The sequence below is a fragment of the Cervus canadensis genome, chromosome 1, assembly GCF_019320065.1.
Source record: "Cervus canadensis isolate Bull #8, Minnesota chromosome 1, ASM1932006v1, whole genome shotgun sequence".
Taxonomy (NCBI): domain Eukaryota; kingdom Metazoa; phylum Chordata; class Mammalia; order Artiodactyla; family Cervidae; genus Cervus; species Cervus canadensis.
In genome coordinates, this window is record NC_057386.1 from 11,445,694 (window position 1) to 11,470,504 (window position 24,811).

At 59.5% G+C, this 24,811-nt stretch overlaps 2 protein-coding genes across 2 annotated transcripts; one reads left to right on the forward strand and one right to left on the reverse strand.

Annotated features, from left to right (window-relative positions):
• The first annotated feature begins 314 nt into the window (after nucleotides 1–314).
• On the forward strand, nucleotides 315–2,218 carry PVALEF (parvalbumin like EF-hand containing). The gene is given in 5 exon segments (XM_043438661.1): nucleotides 315–420; nucleotides 575–735; nucleotides 991–1,022; nucleotides 1,024–1,094; nucleotides 2,172–2,218. Coding segments are annotated over 5 exon segments (417 nt in total).
• A 6,374-nt stretch (nucleotides 2,219–8,592) lies between these two features.
• Nucleotides 8,593–24,811, reverse strand: CEP131 (centrosomal protein 131). Its single transcript, XM_043462982.1, has 26 exons — nucleotides 24,590–24,811; nucleotides 21,996–22,184; nucleotides 21,149–21,258; nucleotides 20,614–20,728; nucleotides 20,188–20,315; nucleotides 19,850–19,966; nucleotides 19,226–19,381; nucleotides 17,842–17,959; nucleotides 17,372–17,488; nucleotides 17,020–17,170; nucleotides 16,410–16,504; nucleotides 15,767–15,949; nucleotides 15,225–15,401; nucleotides 15,020–15,145; nucleotides 14,785–14,910; nucleotides 13,624–13,740; nucleotides 13,093–13,195; nucleotides 12,189–12,390; nucleotides 11,742–11,849; nucleotides 11,537–11,654; nucleotides 11,138–11,212; nucleotides 10,147–10,289; nucleotides 9,890–10,067; nucleotides 9,607–9,803; nucleotides 8,829–8,889; nucleotides 8,593–8,748 (listed from the first exon to the last, which is right to left on the reverse strand). The coding sequence occupies exons 2-26, from the start codon at nucleotides 22,167–22,169 to the stop codon at nucleotides 8,674–8,676; spliced, it is 3,270 nt and encodes a 1,089-aa protein (XP_043318917.1). The 5' UTR covers nucleotides 22,170–22,184; nucleotides 24,590–24,811; the 3' UTR covers nucleotides 8,593–8,673.

Sequence of the window (24,811 nt, forward strand, 5' to 3'; positions counted from 1 at the left end):
ACAGCACCATCCCCACCTCTTGGGAGCAGAGCGAAGGACCTTGTGTGCATCACTTACTGTCTCAGAGCCTCAGTCTCTTCTTCTGTGCAGTGGGTAACACTTCATGGTGGCTATCTACCAAGAGGCAGGGCTCAGACACATCTTTCTCAGGGCCTGGGCATGGGGGCCTCTGCAAGGCTGCCCTCTGCAGCCTGGTCTGGGTGCCTGGGGTCCCCACTCTAGGGCCCAGAGCTGGCGCCAGCAGGATCTAAGGACAGCATCCCCTCCTGCCCAGCATACCCGCTGAGCTGGCTCCTGTCCCCTGCAGGGCCAGAATGGATGAGGAGTTATCCTCCCAGGTGAAGAAGGTGGCCTTGGCCATGGGCACATCCCTGTCAGATAAGGACATAGATCTGCTGACCATGGACGTGAGGCATCACAGTACTACCTGTTTCCAGACCGCCCCGGGACCACCCCCTATGGACGCAGGAGCCCCTAGGCTCAGGGAGGGCATGGGAACCACGGCCCCCACCCCAGGGCAGGAGTCTCCCTCTGGGCCCAGGCCCTGCTGGCTGATATGCCCATCCATTCCCAGGCTCCTTCAGCTACATCAAGTTCTTCCAGTACATGCAGAAGTTCCAGGCCTCAGGGCAGCTGGACAGCGTCATCTGCAAGGCCTTCCAGACCCTGGACAGGGACCAGAGCAGCTTCAGCGAGTGGAATGAGATAAAGTACAGCCAGAGCCAAGGACAGGGGGTCCTGAACCCTGGGGCCCTTCCAGCCTATGGCTACCATGCCCACCCCAGAAGACCTGCTACCCCCATGGGGCTCCAGCAGGCCTTGTAGGAGATGGGGCCAGGCCAGAAGCAGCACTGGGCCCAGGCCCAGAGACCCTTCTGAAGCTGGGCCTCATTTTCCCCACTGTAAAGTGGGGAGCAAGCACCTCATAAACCATCGGGCAATGGACAGATGCCCCCTCAGTTCTAACCTGAGCCCACCCCTGGCCCTAAGTACACCCTGTCCACAATCCCCAGCAGGGGACCCACCACTGACGGATGAAGAGGCTGAGGCTGTGATCCAGGCGGCCAACACGGATGGGAGGATTGACTTCGAAGGTGGGGCAGCAGAGATGATAGGGGCAGGGGTACCTCTCAGGACCTTCCTGCCCCCCACCCCCCATCACTCACACTCAGGCAGTTAGCTCCATGTCCTGCGCCCATCTTGGTGCAGGGCTGACCAGCCTCCCCACTGCCAGGCATGGACCCCACCCCCCAAAGCTTACAGCCCCCTGTGGTGGTCACCATCATCCCCAGTTCACAGATGGGGAAGCTGAGTCTGGGGGATGCCAAGTAGGCTGAGGCATTTCACTGGGTCCAGGGGAGCTGCTGCAAGTTTCTGAGCAGAGGTGGGGGGGCCCAAGCCGGCTTTGGTGAAGGTCAAGGGGACACAGAAGATGGGGGGGCGGGTTTCCTGAGATGCGCAGGAGGAGGTTTGAAGCAGGGACCAGGGCCTGAGAAGTTGCAGAGGTAGGTGCAGAAGGAAGGAGGTTGCCCAGGAGAAATGGCATTCGTGGGGCTTGCAGGCCTTCCCTGAGGCTCCCCATGGCTGCCCTGGAGGTCTGCATCATCCTGCTGCCCACCCACCATCCCCAGATGTTGACTCCAAGCCTGGAGGATGACCCTGGGAACAGGCAAGCACAGGCCAGAGCCCCAGACAGACTGGGGGTGGTGCCTGTCCCCACCACCCCAAGCCTTTACTTTCTGCCCTCAAACGCCAGCAAAACTTGACTTGTAGGTGGTCACGAAGCTTAACTGAGGAGCAGTCTGGCCAAGGGTGTCCATTTAGGACAAGCCTCCCAGCCTCTCTAGACCTCGGTTTCCCCACTGAAGGTGGGATGGTCATAGGAGCACCTGTCTGAGGCTCTGAGGGGAGGGTCCATCATAACACCCAGGGTGGGTGAGCGCATCACCACCAAGAAGGCTGGACACAGGGCACGTGGAAGCAGCGCGGGGCACTTGGGCAGCCAAGTTCTGGTCCTTCCTGCTCCACACCCAGGACTCGGGAAGACAGGGTGCAGGGCTCTCCTGCACCGTGGGGTCCCCTATCATAAAGGAGGCTTCCCATGGGGCCTGCAGGCCTTGGAGGGGTACAGCCAGGGGGTTATTTACTAGACAATCTGTCTCCTGCTCTAGAATTTTCTGAATTGATCAAAAAGGAGAAAATTCCAAAGAAGAAGTAGCGCCACGCTCAGCTCCAGTCAGCCAAGTGTCCCCCAAGCAGCATCATGGGATTCGAGAGTGCCCCGTGGAGAAGGCCGTGGCAGTGGACACAGCATGGGCCAGAAAAATGGAAGAAAAACAGCATGAAATGAATTGAAGTTCATGTATTTGTCAGGGGTGTGCAGCATCAGCTGGGAAAGGGACAGGGACAGGGTCATGGGTCTCTGGGTGGCAGGTAGGGAGCAGAGCGGTGCGGGGGATGGGTACAGGAGTGAAAATGGGAGGCCGAGGGGTGGTGCGTCCAGCCTTTGCCCCTTCTTGTTCCTACACCTTTGGAGGGTAGTCTCTCCTCCAGCCCTGACCCCTCCCGGCACAGACCTGCGCCACCCATCCCCACATACCCCCTGCCCCAGGCTCCATGGGGCTCTTCAAAGGTTGCTCACCAGGCTGGGTCCAAGGCCTTCTGGAGTCCACAGCAAGGGGACAGCATCAGCCCTGCCCTCTGGGCAAGTCCAGGACTCAGATCTCTGCCTCCTCCTCCTCCCCATGAGACCCCCTCCTTTCTCTCCAAGCCCTGCCTCCTGGAGTAGTCCCCCCACCCCACCTGGCCTGCCCCAGCCACTGCTCCACCACACCCGCCCACCTGGCAGGCTCCCATCTTGCAGTTTCAGCATCTCTCTCTGGTATGGCAGACCCCTGCATCCATTCTGGCTACCTGACGCCCTGTCAGGTCACGTGTCGTGGGATGGAGGCGTCTCAGACTGAACCTGCCCAAGGCTGAGCTCCCAGCTTCCTCCCGGAGCCCCATCCTTGGTCTTCCCATCTGTCAGAACTGTGTCGTTCCTTGGCTGCTCAGGCCGGGAGCCCCGTGGTCACCATGCAGAGAGGGTGTGGGTGTGCTCCCCACTTCATCCTGGGGCTGGTGGCTGGGAGAGCACCGGGCCCCCATCTCAGCCCCCTGTGTCCACGGGGGTGTGATGGGTTCTCTCCTCACAGCTGCATGGGACTCCAAGGCCCTCTAGGATGGAGGAGCCACAGGTGGCTGGGTCACCCCAGGGTGAAGGCACCGCTCTCAGGAGCCCCGAGTGGGCTACTGCAGCAGCCCATGAGCCAAACAGCCATCATCCTAGCTCCTCTCCCTTTCACACCCACCTGTAAGGTAACCCCACTGCCTCTGCCCTCCACATGCATCCAGAGCCCCATTCCCCTACCATCCGGGCCACCACCAGCTCTTGTCTGGATGACCACCTTGGGCCCCCAAATGCCCTCCCCACCTCCACCCTCCAACAATGGGCTCTCAACATAGCAGCCAGAGAGGTTCTTTTAAAATACAAGTCAAACCTGTCACTTCTCTTGGAACTTTCCAGAGGCTCCCCTCTCATGTAGTTGAACCAGATCCTTGGGATGCCTGCATGCTCCCTGACTTCAGACCCTCCCACCCCCACTGCAGACACACCAGCCTCCCCACTGCTCTCCAGCCAGGAGCCACACTGCCCGAGAGCCTTTGGGTGGCTGTGCCTGGGCCTGCCATGCTTCCCTAGGTATCTGCATGACTAACTCCCTCATCTCCTGTTTTCCTCAAATGTTACATCTCAGAGAGGTCAGCCCTTGCCCTGTTTCACATTCCACTCTCTTGCCCAGCATTCCACATTCTTGTTCTATTCTCTCCATAGCACTCCCATCTCCTAATATACCACACGCACACAGGTCAGTCACTTCAGTCGTGTCTGACTCTTTGCGACCCTGCAGACCATAACCCAGCAGGCCCCTCTGTCCATGGGATTCTCCAGGCGTGAATACTGGTGTGGATTGCATGCCCTTCTCCAGGGGATCTTCCCAACCCAGGGATCAAACCTGCGTCTCCTGCATTGGCAGGCAGATTCTTTACCACTAGCGACAGCTGGGAAGCCCCTAATATGACACATCACTTGCTTATATATTGTTTATTATGAGCAAGCAAAGCATCATGAATTCTGAGATTCCAGAAGGGAAAACCCAAGAAGTGAGCCTGACACTGGCACAGGGTCCCTGCCAAGGTTTGAAGTTGATTTGAGACACTTGCTCCTTGGAAGAAAAGCTATGACAAACCTACACAACGTATTAAAAAGCAGAGCCATCACTTTGCCAGCAAAGGTCTGTGTAGTCAAAGCTATGATTTTCCCAGTAGTCATGTATAGATGTGAGAGTCAGACCATAAAGAAGGCTGTGCTCCAAGGAATTGATGCTTTCAAACTGTGGTGCTGGAGAAGATTCTTGAGAGTCCCTTGGACAATAAGGAGATCAAACCAGTCAATCCTAAAGGAAATCAACCCTGAATATTCTTTGGAAGGACTGACGCTAAAGCTGAAGCTCCAATACTTTGGCTACCTGATGTGAAGGGTCAACTCATTGGAAAAGACCCTGATTCTGGGAAACATTGAGGGCAGGAGGAGAAGGGGGCAACAGAGGATGAGATGATGGCATCACTGATTCAATGGAAATGAGTTTGAGCAAACTCCAGGGATGGTGAAGGACAAGGAAGCCTGGCATGCTGCTGTTCATGGGGTCGTAAAGAGTCAGACACGACTGAGCAACTGAACAACAGTGAGGGAGAGGCTGAGTGGCTGAGGAGGGCGTCCAGTAGTCTCCCAGGTCTTCAACATCTGCTGGAGAGGAGGGTCTTTGCTTGTGGGTCCTATGGGGCTAGGAGTGAGGGGTGAGGACAGGGGTACCAGGTCAGTCCTCATGGAGACTGGAGCCCAGCCTTAGCCAGCCCAGTCCCTATCCTAACTGCTACCACAGCAAAAGTAATTCCCCTGAACTGAGGTTCACATCAGCTCAATGCAGACCACACCTGACCACACCCATTCGTCTGCATGTTGTCTGTGGCTGGTTTCATGCTATGCTTAACTAGGTCACAGAAAGGCTTAAAAAAAATCGCAAAGATACAACATGCAAATGCCATGTAGAGAAAGGTGTGGCGGCTACCATCAGATGAAGGGTACTTTAAGGCAAGATGCACTGTTAGGCAAAGAGTGACGGTGTGTAAAGACAAAGGGTCAACTCACCAGGAAGACACACTGCTGTAAATTTGCATGCACCTACTAACATAGCCTCAGAATGCATAAAGTAAAAGTGGGCCAATATGAAAAAGAGATGATGCAAAATCACTGTTGGAAAGTTTAGCATTCCTCTCTTAGGAACTGATACAGCAAGTAGGAAAGAAATCAGTAAGGATAAAGCACAATGAATTAACCAGAGGAGCTAGAAAGCCAAGGAGATTTTTCTTTGGAGGCTGGGGCCTGAGAGACAACCCCCTACCCAGAGTATAGTACCACCCAGCCCACAATCCCTACCCCAGGGAACAGGAATGGCATCTCAGTCCCTCTTCTTTGAGGCACACCTGAGCAGGTGGAACAGTCTCAGCAGGCAGGCCCCCCCCCCCACCCTACCCCTACCATTGTAGCCTCTCAGGGACACATTTTCACCAGCTGGGATGTGTGAGATGCCACCACAAGGCCAATGGGCAGGTTATGGGCAGGACAGAGACTACAGATGACACAAAGCCCCAAACCAGTTAATGTCAAGAGCAAATTATTATGGGTGACAACAAAAACGTGAATAAAAGTAAAGTGAAGAGCCCAAATAATATTAGGTTGGTGCAATGTAATTGTGGTTTCAGACCATGAATTTTAAATTATAACTAGGTTCAAACACATCTTTATTAATCAAAATAGGAGCCATTACAATCAAAACATTTCTGCCGAGAAATAAGTTTGTTTATTCCCATAGCATAAAAATCCGTGCTTCAGATTTGACGAACTCTTACAAAGCATTTTCTGCCTCCTGTTAGTTGTGAAAGCATTCTCCCTGCAAAAAGTTGTCAAGACCCTTGAAGAAGTTGTAGTTGGTTGGTGAGAGATCAAGTGACTATGGTGGATGAGGCAAAACTTTGTAGCCCAATTCATTCAACTTTTGAAGCGTTGGTTTTGTGACATGTAGTCTAGTGTTGTTGTGCAGAAGAATTGGGACCTTGCTGTTGAACAATGCCAGCTGCAGACATTGTAGTTTTCAGTGCATCTCATCAATTTGCTGAGCATACTTCTCAGATGTAATGGTTTCACCAAGATTCAAAAAGCTGTAGTGGATAAGATGGGCACAGACTACTACACATTGACCGTGGCCTTTTTTGGTGCAAGGTTGGCTTTGGGAAGTGCTTTGCAGCTTCTTCTCAGTCCAACCACTGAGCTGGTCATTGCTGGTTGTCATATAAAATCCATTTTTTGTTGTACGTCACAGTTTCATCAAGAAACGGTTCACTGTTGTTGGGTAGAGTAAGAGAAGATGACATTTCAAAACGACCAATTTTTTGATTTGTGGTCAGCTCATGACACTTATCCAGCTTTCACCTTTCCAATTTGCTTCAAATGCTGAATGACCAGAGAATAGCTGACGTTGAGTTCTTCGGCAGTTTCTCATGTACTTGTAAAAGGATCAGCTTCTATGATCCTCTCAGCTGGTCGTTGTCAACTTCTGATGGCCAGCCCCTGCATGCCTCATCTTCAAGGCTCTCATCTCCTCTGCAAAACTTCTTGAACCACTACTGCACTGTACATTTGTTAGGAGTTCCTGGGCCAAATGCACTGTTGATGTTGCAAGTTGTCTTTGTTATCTTACAACCCATTTTGAACTCAAATAAGAAAACTGCTCATATTTGCTTTCTATCTAATATTATTTCCCTAGTCTAACATAAATATAAAATAAATAGCAAGTAATATCATTAGCAAAAAAAAAAGCAAGAAATGTGCATTATAATGATATATAACATAACTACATTTATTTAAGAATGTATTCCAATATCAAACAGCAACATTCAATAATGTAAAACCGCAATTACTTTTGCACCAACCTAATAGCAGAGGTGAGGGAGTGTAAGGGATGCAGAAATTAGTACAGAAGGGCACCCAGCCTGTTCTCTGAACAGATAAATGAATAGATAAATGAATGGATGGATGGATGAACAAACAAATGAACAGATGAATGAAAAGCTGTAAATCAGGATCTGGGGAGTTAGGCACCATCTTCCTCATCAGAAAGCCACTACCATCCATTTCCTAGCTGCTTCTCTGGCTGTCAAGTAAGCCATCCCCCTGTCCCACCAACTCTGAAAGCCACCCCCAAGTGTCTGTCTTCCCTCACTGAAAACCTCACTTGCAAAAATACTGTAGTTTAGTAATTTATAGCCGTCTCCCCCTAGCAACTCCCAATAACAGCTTCAGCTAAAACTACATTTTGGGGGAGGATCAGAGGACCCAAAGGTGTGTCAGAACAGGCGGCTTCTCCCAGAGCTGGTCCCTGCCCAATCCCCAGGGCCCCTGGCCTGGAGACCAGCAAGCAGCCAGCTCCCTCTGCTTGTGTGGCCGCTTGTGGGGGAGGGGGCAGGCCCAGCATCTGAAGCCAGGAGGGGCCAGGCCCAGGGTAGCCCTGCTCTTTTACTGCTGCATCTGGCTCCAGCCCCAGGTTCTGCGAGCGATCAGCTTTGGCACAAAGGAAGGAAGCAGCTGTCCTGTGCAGATGAGGAAACTGGGGCCCGACACCCCAAGGCAGGGACAGGGGTGCCGGGAGGGCCCTCAGGTCAGCGCTCCTGTGAGCTGCTTCAGGCCCATGGGGAGTCTGGCTCTGCCCTTGTGGCCGTCGAGACTGAGAGTGACTGCTGCCAGGACCCATGTCAGCAAGGGCCCAAGCCCCAGGACCTTCTGAGAGTGCAGGAGGGTCACCACCTCCACCAGGGCCAGCCCATGCAACCCCACAAGTGCTGGCTCTCCCCCGTGGCCTGGTCTAGCACCCTCGCCAGGGCAGTTGCGGTGACAGAGTGCCTGGCAGGAGGGTGGGGGAGGTGAGTCCCCAGAGGAGGAGCCTCCCCTTTGCTGCCCTCTAGCTCCCTTGCCCAGTCCTTCCAGGATAGGTCTCTACCCTTCTCAGGGCAAGGCTGGTCCAGGGCCCATTTCTCGAGGGCTCCAGGCTGTCACACCTCCAGGGAGTGTCCTGACTGGGGGAAGGAAGGACAGAGCCTCAGGGAGGCTGGCTGGTTCTCTAGCCATGAAAGCAAGAACAGCAGCCTGTGCAGGGGCTGGGGAGGAGGCTCAGAGCGCCTTCCCTGCAGGTGGGGGGGGGGGGGTTACAGCAAGGGGTAAGGGTATCACAGATCTTGTCCAGGCCCAGGCCGGAACAGGGGGCCGTTCCCTCTGCTTGGGACCTAGGGCCCAAGCTGGGGAACCACAGGGCCAGGCAGGAAACAGGGAGGTGGGGGAAGTCGAGAGCAGAGCTGAGTCAGGTACCCCACGCCTGGACCCGAGGGGCCTCCATCCCCACCAACCCAGGCCCCGGACCAGGAGAGACGAGTCAGGGTCGCACAAAGTATTAAAAGACACCTCTTTACTGTTACCACGCAGCCTCGGTGTCCCGCAGGGCGGCCGCAGCCTGCTGCAGTCGGTGGTCACTTGGTGCTCGGAAACGGCCGCCTGCACTGCTCCAGCAGCTCCTCCAGGTGGTCAGCCCGCTTCATCGCGGCCTGCAACGCCCGGTACACCCTGGTCAGGCCAGGGCCACCCCCACCTCACCCCACCAGGCCGGTCAGCCACGGGGACCCACCTGGTGCTGCTTCCGGAGGCTGCTCACGGCCTCCTCCTTCTTTGCCAGGGCCATCTTCACCCTGCGGGGGAGAGGACGGTGTGTGTCTATGCAGTGTCCGAGCCAGACCCCCAGGCCAGCCTGCAGCTGAGTGTGTCAGGGTGGATGGTGGGAGGTCTCCACTCCCACCCCGCTCCCACCAAAGAGCAAGGGGAGCCACTGTCCGGCCCAGCCCACCCCAGTCCTGCTGACTGGGGCACTGCGCGGCCTGGAGGAGCTGACAACAGGATCTGTGACCCCACAGCTGACCCCACGTGAAGCCACGCCCTTTGGGAAGGGCTCCCTGCTGAGAGGAGGCCAGGAAGCCCCCACCACAAGCCTGCCTCAAAGAGCACCCACGGAGCAGGGGCGAGGGCCAGAGACCTGGGAAGGACTAAAGGATCGCTGGTGGGGAGGGGAGGAGAGGGGGCATCCTATTTGCATAGCATCCACTCCACCCAGTCCCCAGGGGCCAAGGGCCAGGGAGCTCCTCTCTGGACACCCATATGTGGGGCACCTGCCCTGGTTTGGGATGGCCGGGCTTCCTCCCACGCCCTGGGGCCAGCATCACACAGAGAGGACAACTGAGCCTCAAGAAGGGAGCCCCGGCTGTGGCTGACAGACGCATTCCACATCAGCGGGAAGGAGGGAGCACAGCCGTTCACCATCCTTGGCCCAGCATCCTCTTTGGAGCCACAGGGTCCTGCCTGCCTCCCCCAGCCCTGTGCTCCCCAGGACCCCTGTCAACCCAGCAGCCCACCTCCCGTGAACCTCCTCCAGCTCCGCTTGCTTCTCCCGCGTGAGCTGCTCCAGCTCGAGCCGCTGGCGGGCCCGCAGCTCAGCCAGCTCAGCCTTGACCTGCCGATTCTCCTCTTCGGACGTCGCCAGCTGGTCGGCGAACTCCTGGCGGAGGACCTGGGCCAGGCTGCTGCGCTCTCCAGTCAGCTGCTCGTTCACCTGAGGGACATGGGGACAACAGGGACGGTGTGAGTGGATGGTGGTGACTGGGGGCCAGGGCTTGGGTGACTGACCCGCCCGCTCACCGCCTTCACGTCTGCCAGTTCCTTCTCCTTCTGTCGCACCAGGCCCTGCAGACGCACGTTCTCCCCTTCGGCCTCCCCGAGGCGCCCCTTCAGCTCCGCACACCGCTCCTGGAGCTTCCGCTCCGACTGCTCCAGCTCCGAGAGCTCCGCCTCGTACTTATCCCGGACGCGCTTGACCCTGGTGGCGGGAGGAGCTGGGTCAGGGGCAGTCCCATGACCCATCTCTGGGCCTTGCTCCGGGCTTCTCGGGGTCTCACCGGTTCTCCGCGGCCCGTTCGCTCTCCTCCCTGGCCTGCGTCATGTCGGCTTCCAGCCGGTGGATGACCAGCTCAATCTCCTTGTCCCGGCCTTTCCGCATCTCCTCCTTCAGCTCCCGTTCTCGGTTCAACAACCATGCTTCCTGCAGGGGAGGCAAAGGGGGCCTGGGAGAGGGCCAGCTGAGGGTGGACCTCACCTGTCCTCAGGTCTGAGGGCCATGTCCTGTCATTAGGACCCAGCAGGGGCCTGAGTGGGAGCTGTCGGCACAGCCTAGTTCTTCCCCCACTCGGAGACCGTGTCTGCTGCCAAACTGATCCTGATAAAAGAAGGGACCTCATCTGGCTGCTGAGGGCAGGGTGGGGCACCCACAGGGCCGGGGGGCCCCCACCCGGGGGTGAGAGCATCAGTGGGGCAGCCTCTTGGAAGGCAACCTGGAAATCCCACCAAGTTGAACATGCCAGGCCCTCTGACTCAGTCAAGTCTGGGAATGTATCCCACAGATACGTGGCTGTGGGAAGGGGACAGGGTGGCCACTGGGCCACTACTCAGGCTTTGTCCCCTGGTTGATGGCTTGTGTGGCCCCCGTGTGCCTTTCTACCACCACCTCCTTCCAGGACAGGAGAGCATGGTGGCACAGCCTATCTGAAGAAAGGCATGAGAGGGTAAGGAGAGACCTGCTCCCAAGTGGGCCCCTCACACTGGTTGTGGGTCAGCCTGTCAACTTTCAGAACAGTTACCTGTGCAAGGGGAGGGTGAAGAACATCTGCCACCATCCTCTGGAGTCACTCCAGCCCCCCAGTTTCTCCCATGCCCATCTAGAAGTTCACTCAACTACAACCAGAATCACACCGCCAACCCCAGGCAGCCAGAACCCACACCCACCCAAAGGGAGGCCACCGACGGAGGGCCTACAGGCCTGCTTTGAGGCTGGACAGGAAGGGAGAGGGAAGGAAGCCCCCACCCCCTGCCCCGGCCTCACCCGCCTCCCACCTCCTTCTTGGCGGAGTTGGCTTCCCACATCTGTCTCTCCACCTCCAGCTGGTCCTTCAGGGCCTTCAGTTCCATCTGGGGGCAGGCGACAGTGTAACAGCAGCTTTGCCTGGCCCCTCCCCACCCAGAGCTGGGTCTGCCAGGGCCGGGACGGGCCTGAGGTCAAGCGGAGAGTTTGTGGTGAGCTAGCTGGGGAGACCCCTAGTGTGAAAGCAGGCTCAGCACAGTGCTTCAGGCAGCTGCTACCCTGCCAGGGGGGGCGCTGGTCCTGGTGGTTGCCCTCCTCCACCCTGGTGGGCACTTTCCTGCTAGGCGGGGCCCAGAGGGGTGGGGCGGGGCTGGGGGCGGGGCCTTGGAGGGGAGGAGCCTGGGCAGGGTGGGGCCGGGGGCGGGGCTGACCTGGTGCCTGCGCTCCTGCTCCTCTCTCCCCTTCTCAAACTCGGCCCTCAGGGCCCGGCCGCCTGCCGAGCTGCTCTCCTCTAGCTGCCGCCTCAGCTCATCCAGCTCTGCCCGCTGCCTGCAGGTGAGCAGGGGTCAGTCCTGGGAGGCTAGATAAGGCTGGGCAGAGCAGGGCTGGGCAGGGCTAGGCCCCGCCCCGTGGTACCTGGCTGCCTGCTGGCCCAGCCGCTCCTTCTCCTCCGCAACCTCGTTGTAAAGCCGCCGCCGCTGCTGCTGCAGGGCCCGCTGCTCCTGCTCCAGGTGCTGCTCGAAGCTGTGGACACAGGACTCATTGGCAGGGGTGGGGAGTGGGGCGGACACAGGAGGACCTCACACCACAGGGGCCCAGGGCAAGCGCAGCCAGGACAGGCTCAGAACCCACCAGTGGCCCCACACGCCGTCCATCCCAGCCGCCCCCCAGAGCGCATCCTAGGAACTGAACTGCCCGGTACAGCTGCAGCTGCCCTGCCCCTTGGTGTCCTGCACTAACCCCCCACCCCCCCAGATTTCTCTGATCCTGGAGGGAGGCAGCCAGGAAGGAGGTACTATTCACTCTGGGAGTCTGTGCACACCCCAGGCCTCGCTCCCCCACCCGCGTCCCCGGGACCCCCACCGCTGCTGGGCTCGCTCCCACTCCTGCCGGCCCAGCGCCTCCTTCTCCCGCTCCAGGTGCTCGCGGAGCTCCTCCGCCTGGCGCCGGTAGTGCTGCGCCGCGCGCTCCTCTGCCTGCAGCAGCTCTGTCGCGTGCAGACCCTTGAGCTTCTTTACCTCCTGCTTGTGCTTGGCGATCAGCTTCTGGATCTCAGGCTCCAGGCCTGGGGGTTGGGGGAGTACTGTGCTGCAGGGACCTCTGTCCACCACTGCACTGCAGGGGCCCTGCCCCATACCCACCTTAACTGTGGGGCACCCCTGACCTCTGCCCATTGGAACACCAGGGCTGCGGACCAGCCAGGAGACCCCCTCCAGGGGCTCCAGCCCGAAGCACAGCTGAGCCCACCAGTGCCCACAGCACTACTTCCTGCCCGCTGCACTGAGGCTCCTCACTTGGTGTCCTGGCCTGCAGAGTCTTCCTAGAGGAAGGTGTCAATGCAGAGGAGGGTGCCCTGGGCAGGAGGGCCAAGCGTGGGCAGGCACAGTTGGGGCTGCCCCACCAGTCCTTAGAGGGCTCTCTGAGTGGAGGAGGAGTGGCAGCCATCCTCCCCCCACCAAGACCACCCCCCCTCACTCCCCTGGAAGCTGGAGGAGGCAAGAAGACCCATCAAAGGGAGCCTGGCCAAGGGAAGGCTAGGCCCCCAGCCTGGATGGGGCTCTGTGTCAGGATGCTGGTCTGTGGCCAAGCTCGTGTGCCGCCAGCCTCCCCTGCTCCTCCCAGCCTTGAGCCAGTGGGGCCCCATCCCTGGGTCTCACTGCTTCCCTGGAAGTCTCCACACCACACGTGCAACTGGAACTACTGTCCTCACTCAAGACCCCCATGACTGCCCCGCCCACGTGGTGGTTCCCAGCACGATGGCCCCTACCTTTGACCGTGATCTCCTTGATCTTCCGGGTTTTCTCATTGATCCACTTCTCTCTGCGGACTTTCTCTGTGGCGCTCATGAGTTCTTTGAGTTTCTTAATCTCCTATCAACAAGGAAACAGGAGTCAACAGAGGAGCTGTAGGAAGCAGGAGATGCAAGGACACCCTGCTCCTGGCCGCCCCATGGGTTTCAGGAGGCAGCCTTTCAACAGTGACCATGGACAAAGCAGGAGGCATCAGGGACTGCGGTCCTTGTCTGACGAAAGCTGGGAGGAGTTAGTGGGGTCCCTCTGACCAGGGACCAGAGCTGTGGTAGGTCCCCGGTCACCTCCTCTGAACCCCACTTCCTTATCTGTGACACAGAAAGAGTCTCACAAGTCCCTTGGCCCCCACCCCAGGGTTGGCCACCTGCCAAGCTTTCAGGAAACAGCTAGGAGGCCAAGGAATGAGGCGCCGGGGGCTGCCTGTCCTGGGGTCCCTCCCACAGGGCCCACGAGGCCTAGGCCAGGTGGTGGGAGGGCAAAGGGCTCACCAGCTCATGCTGCTCCTGCAGCTGGGCCTCCCTGTCCTTGCGCCTCTGGTCCCCCAGCTTCAGCTCAGCCACCAGGGCCTCACACTTCTCGCCCAGAGCCTTTTTGTCTTCGATCAGCTGTGACCAGGGGTGGAAGTGAGGCTGCTGCCCTGTGGGGCCAGGAGACCCAGCCTCCCCTCACCCGGGAGGCCAGCACACCAAATCCTGAGCCTCGCTTCCCTCCCTGGTCTGAGGGAGGATCCTGGGTCCTGGGGAGCACGCACATGGACAAGGGCGACAGCTGCCCGGGCCCTCAGTCCTCCTGGGACCTGGCTGGTGTCAGCAGAGTTCGGATAGTGATGGTGCCTTGGCTATAAGGCCCCGACTATGGCCACACCAGGAGGTTCCTGGAACGGGGGTCATTCTGTCAACCCCGTCACCCGGCCTGGGAGAAAGGCCTGCCCACTGCCTGCGAAGGTGTCTCCATGAAGCTCCCAGGAGGGCACCCAGCCTCATCGAGGACTCAAGGCAGACCCCTGATTTGCAGACACCTATGACCGCCAAGCAGAGTGTGGCTCATGGTCACTGGAGGCCACTCGGTTCCTCTGGGCTCTGTCCTCTCTTCACGGACCCCTCACACAGAGTTTTCCTCAGAAAAGGACCCGACGGGAGCTCAGCTGAGCACAGGGTGGGCGTGAAGCTTCCACCACCCTGGCAGGGGAGCTCTGGCTGCCCTGCCAGCCCCAGCAGACCAGGGGTGGCCTCCCCAGGACATAGGGAGATTCAGAGTCTGTCCTGCTGGATGTGTCCCCAGGCCCCCAGAGGACCAACTGGTCCTGAGTGACCCCACATGGCCGGGCCCCCCTGGACGTGCTCTGCCCACCTGCTCCTGTTGCCTGCCCACCATGCTGGATCAAGGAGCATGGCCATGGGTCGGGGGAGGGTTATGGCTGTGGGGAGCATCACTGGAGGCAGGCGGGGGCAGCACCGTGGGGCTGGTATATGTTGGACCCGCCCTGGTCCCCACAGAGGGAGCTGCTGTCTGTTTCTACAGAGGGAGAAGGAGGCCCACAGGGGAGGCCTGTGGGTCCAGAAATTTCCACCAAGCCCGAGCTGGTCTAGAACACAGCCCCGTCCTCCTCCTGACCGCCTTGCCGAGCCCCGCCTCCCAGGCAGTGCCACCTGGTCGATGAAAGACAGGTGCCGCTGTATGGTGGCCTCGTAGTGCTCCTTCTGCTGCCGCAGCTGCCGGCCCAGCTCCCTCTCCGTCTCTTTGACCCGCCGGAAGGTGAGGTCTCGCTGCTGTGCCTGTAGCGGATGCGGGAGAAGAGACGGAGACGAGGCCCTCAAGGGTCAGGCCAGGGGCTTGCTCTGGCTCGGGCCCCGGGGACAGACGCAGTGCAGGTGGGGACGTTACCAGCGCCCTCTGCAGTAGCACCATTGCCTGCTTCTTCTCCTCCACCTCCAGCTGCAGTCGCATCACTGATGTGCTGACCTCGGATGCAGGCTCCAGGCGCCCCAGCCCCTCCTCCGTCATGGGCCCCTGTGAACGTGGCTGTGTCAGGCAGGCCATGGTCACCCGCTGATGACCTGCTGTCCCCCCCCGGAGACCCCTTCCAGACCTGAGGGGCTGAGGCCGGCCGGCCCTGCCCAGACTTCTCCATCTCGTCCAGGAAGTTCATGATGCTCTGCAGTTTGGCCTCTGAAAGCAGGGTCCCATCCTCAGGGGGGCCAGCGGCTGCACTCAGCTTCCCAAATTTCTCCAGGTTGTCCGCTGTCAGGGAGCTGGCATCATCCTCCTGCGCGGGAGGGGCGCAGTGTTAGGGGCTGTTGGGACAGCCAAGGACTCTGGGCCGGCCTTCCAGAAGCTGCTCAGGGTCCCCCAGGGTAGAGGACGGTCTGGTCTGGAGGGAGGGCCTCTCAAGCTGCCCAGACCCTGGCAGGGGGTACCACTGGCAGAGAAGCGGTACCCACCCCACCTCCGCCCCTAGGTTATTCTGAGGGTCCTAACCCTTAGTGAGCCCTGGGATAACTGGGGAGATTCAATCAGGTCCCATCTGGCCCTCATTAGGGTCTTACTAGAGCAGAGAGGAGCCTGGCGGACTTCCCTGGCCCCCAAAGCACCCCTGGGATCCGGATGGGCAGTGCCAGGACCCGTGGTCACCTCGTCGGTCCAGGCATATTTGTCCTTGTGGTAGGCCCGGGGGCAGGGCAGCGGTTCAGGTTCCTGCTCCAGCAGCTTCAGCGTGTCCAGCAGCTCGTCCAGGGTTGCCTTTGACTTGGCCCTGCTCCCAGCAGGGCCCATGCCCTCCAGGCCCTCACCAGGCACGTCCTGGAGGCTGGCATCCTGCAGTAGATTGGCCGTTAGATGCAGAGACCATCAGAAAACAGAAGGGGGAAGCTTTCTCCACATGAGCACGTGCCTGCCCAGCCATGGAGACTAGGCTCGACGCCCCCCCACCCCGGCTCCCTGACCCACCTCCAGGAAAACAAAAAGGGTGGCTTGGTGGGAGGGGTCTCCAGAGGCTGGAGGCTTTGCAAATGCCTAATCTGAGCTTCCAGCTCTTTTCTATGGGCCTGTAGAGGTGCCACCCCAGCATCCATGAATACCCAGCAGGATTCCAGAGCAACCATTGAGACCCCTGCCCTCCGCTGGATCGACAAGACCCATCCTGGGTGGCCTTTCCTGGTGTGAGTGACCCCACGGCCAGGGAGGGACAGCAAAGAGGCAGGTGCCAACCACCCCAGCACCGACACATCCCAGAGCCAAAGGTGGGCAGGGTGGGTGGGAAGGGCTGTGCCAAGACCTGAGGCTTGTCCTCGGAGAGCTGCTGGGGCTCTGGGGACGAGCCAAGGGCAGGCTGGCCAGCGTCCTCCAAGCCTGCAGTGCGGAACCTGGCCCCTGCACAACAGAACACAGCGTCAGCCCACCAGGGGGCTTTGCAGACGTGGAGGAGCCCTTGGGAAGAAGCCAGGCATGGGGGAGGCAGGGCTGGGGCAGCACATGCCACAGTGGGCCTCATGGAGCAGTGGGGACACAGGGGAGCCCTGACCTTCTGGAGTGAGAGGTCAGGGAGCTGATGCAACTGCTCTGAAAGGACCCTGTGTCCAGCTCCAGAGTAACTGGGACAGGAGTGGAGAAGCAGGGCCTGGTGTCTGCTGAGAGCAGCACCCCTCATTCATGAGTGTAAGCTGCCAACGAGGCAATGGCACAGGGCGCCAGGGGATGTTGGCAGAGGCTGCACCTTCTTAGCCAGGAGCCTTCCTGAGGGAGAGGGATGGGGAGGTCTGGACAGGGGGCATCTGCCTTCAGGGATAACTCCAGGAGGTGTCACCATATTGGGGAGCCCGCACACAGAGCCGGAGGCAGTGGTGGGTGGACGGCAGGGCAGCCTCTGGGCTCTCAGCCCTGCTCACCAGTGTTATTGGCCTTGCGGGTCTGCTGAGCGGTGCTCCCTGGCCTCACGGCTGGCTCCTGGGTGGGCTGGGGCTTCTCCGTCTCCCCCGTCGCCTTCAGCAGCCCAAGGTCAGCATTGCCTGATTTCTGGGCTCGCTTCTGCTGCAGTTCCTGTCGTGGGGAGCCCCTGTGAGCAGCCAGGGCCAGGGGAGAGGGCAGCCCCTCATCCTGCCCCCAGTCACACTGCCCAAGGCCCCGTGCCCAGGGTCTCGGGGAAGGGGGCAGGGGGGCCCCCAGGAGCACAAGTGGTCTTGACACAGGGGGTCCTCCCTCAGCACCAGGCTTCCCACACGGCTCAGGCCACCCCCTCACTTGGATGGCTGCCCTCCGGGCCTGGCGCGCCTTCTCCTCCCGGGCCTTCCTCCTGGCTGCCTCTTTCTGTTGGTGTTGGTCCAGGAGGGTCCCCTCTCCCAGGCGCTGCCGCTGCCCCTGAAGAAGCCAAGCCACAGTGTGTTTGACTGGAGAGATGGGGTGGCCCCATCCTGCCATTTCTCTGCCCCACAGAGGACAAGCCCCCCTCTCTCAGGTGGCCAGTGGCTCCTACAGGTGGGAGATAGCTTTGCATCCCAGCCAGAAACCACCCCACGTTTCAGCAGGGGTGACCCAGCACCCAGGTCCTGTGACCGAGCAATTCAGGAGGGAGGAAGCTGGGCCCCCAGATGAAGTGGACTCATGGGGCAATTCTAGGTTCAAGCCCACTGGTCAGAAACCCTGCCGTACACAGCTGGACCCCTGGGATTCATGCCCACCCTGCGGAGTGTGGCTCACACACCCACACTGACCTCTCGCTTGGACGCCAGCAGGCGCTCCAGGCGGGTGGCTCCGGCCCGGCGCCGCTGCACCTGGTGTCGGTACCAGCGCTGGATGGTGACAGCGGCCTGGTTCACCTGGTGGATGAACCTGCCAGAGAGCGGAGTCAGGATGGAGGCGGCTGAGTCACAGCCTCCCTCCCTGGGTCTCCAGGAGGCCCAGCGGGCAGAGAAGCGGCAGTGCACGCGGCCCTTCTTCAAGTGCTGGCGTTCCCAGGGAAATGGAAAAGCTCATCCGCACAGACTATTCACAATCGATAAAAACCGAAAGGAACCCAAAGGCCCACCACTACCTGTGAGCGAACTCTGTGTGCTCCTGATGGTGACACTACTCAGAGACAAACAGCAACAAGTCAGAGACCCTGCCGACCGAGCACGGGAGGCCACAGGCTGGGGGTCCATGCATGGCCCACCAGGGAAAGCAAGCTACAGGGGACAGGCTGGTGTGGCCAGGGTCTTGGCCAGGAGGGGCTGGGTGAGAGGCGTATGAGGGGATCCCAGGGTAGGGGGTGATGTTGTTCCAACTACACACACATCGAATTCATAAACCTGTACCCTCAGAGGGGCATCCTGTTGTGTGTGAATTATACTCAGTAAAGCAGGTTAAACACAAAGCCTTCACCTGGGCTCTTGGGAACCCTTGTCGATTCACCTGGCAAAGGTGCTAATGGACCATACAGGATGTGAGTGGTCACCAGCCATGGGACATGCACCCAGAGGGGTGTCCCAGTGTGGACACCCAGACCTTAGCCAGCTCCTCCCGCTCGCCCACTTCCAGGGCCCGGTTCTGAGCTCTGTTGGGACAGCCGTGATGACTGCTCAGCCAGGTGGGGCTCTCAAAGCCCAGGCTCTGATCACTATGTGGTTCCTGACCAAGCACAACGGCACAGACCTGCAGAAGCAGAAGATCCCACCGCGCCCACACCCCGCCCTCCCCCGTGGCCAGATTCCAGGGGCAGCCCCATCAGTGTTCTGACCTTTGCAGTTTTATATCTTCCTTCTGTTTAGTGTTTTTTTACTTAGCAGTTTACTGAAGTGATTACATATTTATAAAACTCACCCATTTGGAATATACCATTCAATGATTTTTAGTAAATTTAGAGAGCTGTATGACCACCAGCATGATCCAGTTCTAGAATGCTTCCACTGATCCTAAAAGACCCCCTCTGCACTCCTCTGGCCCCAGCCAGCCACTGCTCTACTTTCTAATTCTGTAGATTTACCTTTTTTGAGGCTTTGTATAAAGAGAACTGTACAACGTGTGGTCTTTTCAGCCTGCACCATCTTAAAACAATTCTTACATGGACATTTCTCTCCCTGGCACCTCAGGCCTCCTCCCAGCCCTGGCTGTGGTCACCTCTCAGCCTCCTCCTCGGTCACCTCCTTCCGTCTTAGCAGGCTGGCGGTACCCCCCGAGTTATTCTGGACCACGTGGTTGCTGCGGGCCACGTTCTTCTGCGGCTTCCCAAGGCTGCTGCCCTCGCCCTCGTCTGTGGCTGCCTTGATGATATTGCTGACCGGGAGGGAGGATAAAGGTTCATGGCTGCCTGACCCGGCCCCCTCTCCCAGCCTCCAGGGGACGGCTCTGTTTGTGGCTTGGGGAGCTGCCTCGGCCTTGTCCTGGGGCCTGAAGACCCCAGGAGCAGATGAGGTCCTGTTCCGACGTGCTGGTCATCCTCAGGGTCACCCACTCCCCCACCAGGGCCCATCTGGTGGCACCCAGGGTTAAAGGGCACCACACTTAACACAGCAGGCTGGCAGAGCGGGATGGTGACTTGGGACCCACAGGCCATCCCTGACCTGAGCATGCTATGCACTGAACACACAGGTGAGGGACTGGGGCGGGGCTGCTCTGCTCAGCCTGCTCAAGGTCTGCCTTGGCTTTGGTTTCAGGTGGGGATTGGAGACTTGGGGGGCAGCTGTGGTTTCCTCAGTGGAACCCCAGATAAAGATGAGCCTGGGCGTGCCTGTGCAGCCTTACTTGAGGGAGGGAGCCGTGTGGTTGGAGCTCTTGGGGGGCGGCGGCACCTTTTCTGAGGGGGTGTAGTGGTTGTGCACCATGGTGGTGACGCAGTTGCCCACGGCACCCTTGTTGCTCCTGCCGGGAGAGATGGGGGTGGGGGTGGCTTCAGGCTCTGGAAAGGACCCCCCATTCACATAGCTGGTGCCAGGGCTCACTGTGGCACTGTCCCAGTGTGCCTGCCGGGCCCCCTCCACGGCCACCATGCCCAAAAGTAGGGCCCTTCTCAGGACCCAGGGAAGCTCCATCAGGGTGTTCTGCCAAGTGGAACCCAAAGTGTGAGGGTGTAGCCAATGCACCTGTTGTTGGCGGTGAAGTTGGGGGCCAGGGGCACCGTGCACTCTCTCCTCCTCGGGCCCACTGGCACGTCGAGGGCTCCAGGACTCTGGGCATCAGATGGCAAGGTAAAGGCCCTGGGCCGGTCATCCTGTTCGTGCACACAGGCAACAGTCCATCACCCCGCTGCACATGCCTCTGATGTGGGGCCCCTGCCCTGCCCCCACCGCCTCACCCACACATGGGGAGCTGTGAGATGACCCAGGGGCTTGGACGGTCTTTGCTCCTCCTCACACTGACCACCGTGGTCAAAGCTGGCTAACTAACACTAATGCCCCCTGCCCCCCACCAGCCCGTTCCACAGGGCAGCGAAAACAAAGTCGGAACCAGGCGTCAGCCCCAATGAAACAGCGTGACGGCCTGTCGACTCAGCTCAGCTGCAGCCTCACCAGCACATTCCACGTGGCTCCCTTCTCACTGGAGGCTTTGCTCAGACTGGCTGGCCTTTTTCTCCCACTGGGGCTGCCCTCGAAGAGAGTCAGGAAGTCTGGGGGCTCTGCCGGCCTGAGTCACAGAGGGGATGGCAAGCAAGGTCAGTCACGGGGCCTGGGGAGCCCGGCTCCAGGAATCCAGATGACAACTCGTCTTATGAGGGGACAGGAGGGGCCAGGTCACTGATGGGATCTCCCACTCCGAAGCTTGCAGAAAGAAATATCACTTCTCAGCCCCGCTCTGACAACCACGCCCAGAAGAGGTGCTCACACCCTGTCCTGTGGCCACCATGACAGCCCCAGGGAAAGCCCAGGGTGGGCAGCAGCCTTGAGGTTCACATCTCTGCGAGGGAAATGACAAAAACTCATCCTGCCTGCCTTGCCCTGGGCTGGCCCCCCTGTCCAGCCAGTGCTCACGCCGGTGAGGCTGGGAGAAGGACTGACCGAGGCAGGGGAGAGCAGGATGGGAGTACCTGGGGGGGTCAGAGGTTACCTGAGGGGGCTGGGCCACGCCTGGTTGGCTTGTGGTTGGTTGACCTGCGTGGCGCTGTTAGATCTGCGAAGGTTGTTGATGGCCCGGGAGCCTCCGGGCCCTGGGTTCTCCTGCAAAAAGGAGAGAAGCAACTGACCATGTGGCTGAGGTTTCAGACCCTCACGAGTCCACTCAGGGCCAGGCCAGGCTTGCACACAGATTGAGTGAGAGGCTCTCCTGGGTCACACGTAGGCAGGTGAGCAGGTGACAGGTGGGCGGGGGAACACCCTGGGGGCCCTGGGTTTGCCCTGCTGAGGTGGGGCAGGTCCCGGGCCTCTCACGTGAAATGGGAGTGCCTCACCCCTGGCAGGTGGAAGGTCCAAGGGGAGGCGTGTGACGCCTGCCCAGGCACCACAGCAAAGGCTACCGTCCTCCTCATCACCTTCTCACCAATGAGCCTGGCCATTCGCTACCCACGGCAGCTCTCGTCCCAAAGTTCCTGCTGCCGTCCAGCTGCCCACTTGCCGCCTACTGCCTGCCCTGCACAGGGAGCTCCTCCTTCCCCACACATCAACCTCATTACAGAGGAATCACACAAATCCAAATGTTGCTGGAACAGGAGGGATGGAGGGCTTGGCGCTGGCAGGATCTAGGCTCTATGTGGGGCCAGGTGACCCTAGCAGTGACCTCTTGGTGAGTCAGCTCCCTGGTCTATGAGCCGGAGTCCTTCCTGCCCCCGGACAGCCCCAGGGCTGAATGGACACTAAAGTGCCTGCCGAGGTGTGCAGCTCACCCAGGAGTCAGATGCCACCCCAAGACAGGGGGCCCTGAACAGCCCCCAGACCTGACACCCAGCTCTGATACTCACCAGCGTCTTCCTCCTTGGCTCACTGCCAGTGACCACGGAGATGGAGCGGGTGATGGGCTTGGTGGTGGAAGCACTATTGGGGCGCCGGTTCATGGGTGGAGGGAGGCCTGTCAGACTCAAGTCCACGCCTTCCAGGCTGCCCTCGGGGCCGCTGAGGGCCCTGGAGCCTTTCATGGTGGATAAGTGGCCCTGAGAAGAGAATAAGGGAGGTAAGGAGGCGTCCTCCGAGGAACCAGGTGGTGCGCACACCCTCTCCAGCTCGGCCGCAAGGGCCCAGGGCTGCGGGTCTGAGTCTGCATGCCACTCAGCTCCCCAGGGGCCTGCCGTGCCCACCACCCTTGTCACTCGGTGGCTGTCTCCTTATCAGGAGCAGAAATGAGTGGCAGAGCAGGACGCTGAGCATTAACAGCAAAAGGAGGCCCTCCTGGGGTCAAGAAGACCCTCCCTGGAAGGGCACTGCTGGGGGTGACCCTGGGCTGCTGAAAGTCATGGGTATGAGTTCCTGTTCCATGACAGGAACTCTACCTGCCTGGGCCTCATATTCCTCATCTGTAAAATGGGCCTTCAAAAGTGCCTCCTCTCAGGATTATCATGAGGTTCAGACAAGACGGCCATGAGGCTGGCCTGTGGTTAGCACCTGATAGGTGATTTTCAAACTGGAACTTGTTAAAGCCCCTAAAGTTATCTGGCCATGGAACACCCTCCGTCTCCTTAGAACCATCCAGAATACCCACGAGCTCCTGGGAGGCAGCATTTGCTCTCGTGTCCAGGTTTCCCTCCTCCCCTCCTAGGGTGGCACTTCCAGTGTCCCTTGTTGGCCCTTCCCCATCCAACTGCTCAGCCCTGGGCCTCTCCCCCCAACCCTAGGGGACAGCCTCTGGCCTCCTGGCATCAAACACCATCTCTGCACGGCCGGTTCCCATAGGCATAGCTCTCACCCCATTATCCTCTAGTTCCCAGCTTAGCTGACCATGCAGTACATGGCACCTCAGACCCAAACAGACTTCTGACTGCCACCTCCAGCTGCCCCTCCCCAGCGGGCATCTTCTGAAACTGGCTCAGACCAAAGATTCAGGTCTCATCCTGATCTGTTCCTCCTCTCACCTCCGCACCTGCCCCCTCAGGCACCCAGCTGGTGCCCCTTTCCCATCAGTCCCTTCCCTCCACAACCCCTGTCTGAGCCCCCATCTCCTCAAACTGAACAACCACAGCACCTCTCCTCTGGCCCTGCCTGACCAGCCTAGCATCTCCCCACACAGCAGCCTCAGCTGATCTTTCTGAACCGGGTCTCAGATCAGAGTGGGAGGACACTCAGGCAGGGGGAATAAAGTCACCAGACCTGGACTGAGAATAACACCCCTCAGACCTGACCCTGCTCTCTGTGACCTCCTCACTGCCTCCCTTTCCCACCTTTGATCTGCTTGAGACCCTTCCCTGGGATGTGATGAGCACCGTCCCCCTGCCACCTTCATGCAGAGGACTGCCTGTCCCTGTCACTCCTCACTCCCTCATCCTGCTTCACTTGCCTCCCTTGGCCACCTGCCCACACAGGTTGGTCTGTGCACTGCCTGATGCCCTCGTAAGAATGTAAGGCCCATGAGGGTGGGGACTCTGCAACCCCAGAATCTGGCATGTGGCATGTGCTCAGGTAACCAGAGGAGATAAGCTGGCACCAGGAGTGACCAGAAAGGAATGAGCATAGCCCTCCATGCCATGGAGGACTCTGGTGGGCCAGTGGGCACACACCATCGTCACCCAGGGTCAGTGCTGCAGCCTCCTTCAGCCCCAACACCCACAGCAGAGGCTTTGGCCCCTACTCTCCAGAGTGAAGGCAGAGGCTGTCCCTGCCACTCATTAGGCCAGTGTCCTCGTGTATGTGTTTCCGGTAGTGTGAGTGAAATCTAACACCCTCCTCTCTCCTCAAGGCACCAGCCACACCCAGCCTAACTGGGTCCACTCGAGGGGCTGGCACCCTTGAGCAGCAAGGAGTGTGGGGGGCTCTGGGATGGTAAACAAAAACTCTCCGTGGAACCCTCCAAACTAGACCTCATCTTGCATATAGAGGTGTCCCTCCCAGGATCTGAAGGTGGTGTCCAGAGCCTCCACCTGGACCCCTCAGAATAAACTGTCCCAGAACCCCAGGAAGCTTCCCTGCGGGTAGCTCCCCATGTCCCTGGAATTTGGCTCAAGGTAGGGAGATCATCCTCCCAGGAAGGCGATAGGAGCTCACAGGCCCTGGGGCATGAGCCCCTCCTCACCGGTGTGGGGGCACTGAGGGGCCCTTACCTGCACCTTCCCCCTCACCTGGGCACCTTCAACTGCACAAGAATCCCCTTCACCTGCATGAACCCCTTCACCTGTGTGAGTGCCAGGCCCCCTCACCTGCGCTGGCCTCCCCACCTAGGCGGGCCCAGGACCACCTCACCGGCACGAGGCCCACTCACCCGCACGTTCCACCTCACCTGCACAGCCCGCGATGCCCCTCCCTGCGCGGGCCAGGGATCCCTTCATCTGCGTGGGCCAGCCCTTGTGCGCGAGTCCTGGACCCTTTTCACCTGCAGGGGCCACCCCCAACTGCACAGGGACCCTCTCACCTGCGTGAGTCGGGCCTGGACTCGGGGCCTGTAGGACCGAACTGCGAGGGATGCGCGGGGCCCTCCAAGTGGAGACACAGGGAGCCCAGGCTTCGGGCCGACGACCTCGGGATCTCGCGCCCTCGCGCCCCCGGCCCCGGCGCCGACTACGAGGCCCGGTGACAATGAAGCTGTCGGGCGAGCGGCGGCAGCTAGCAACCAAACAGCCTGGCACCTCCTCCC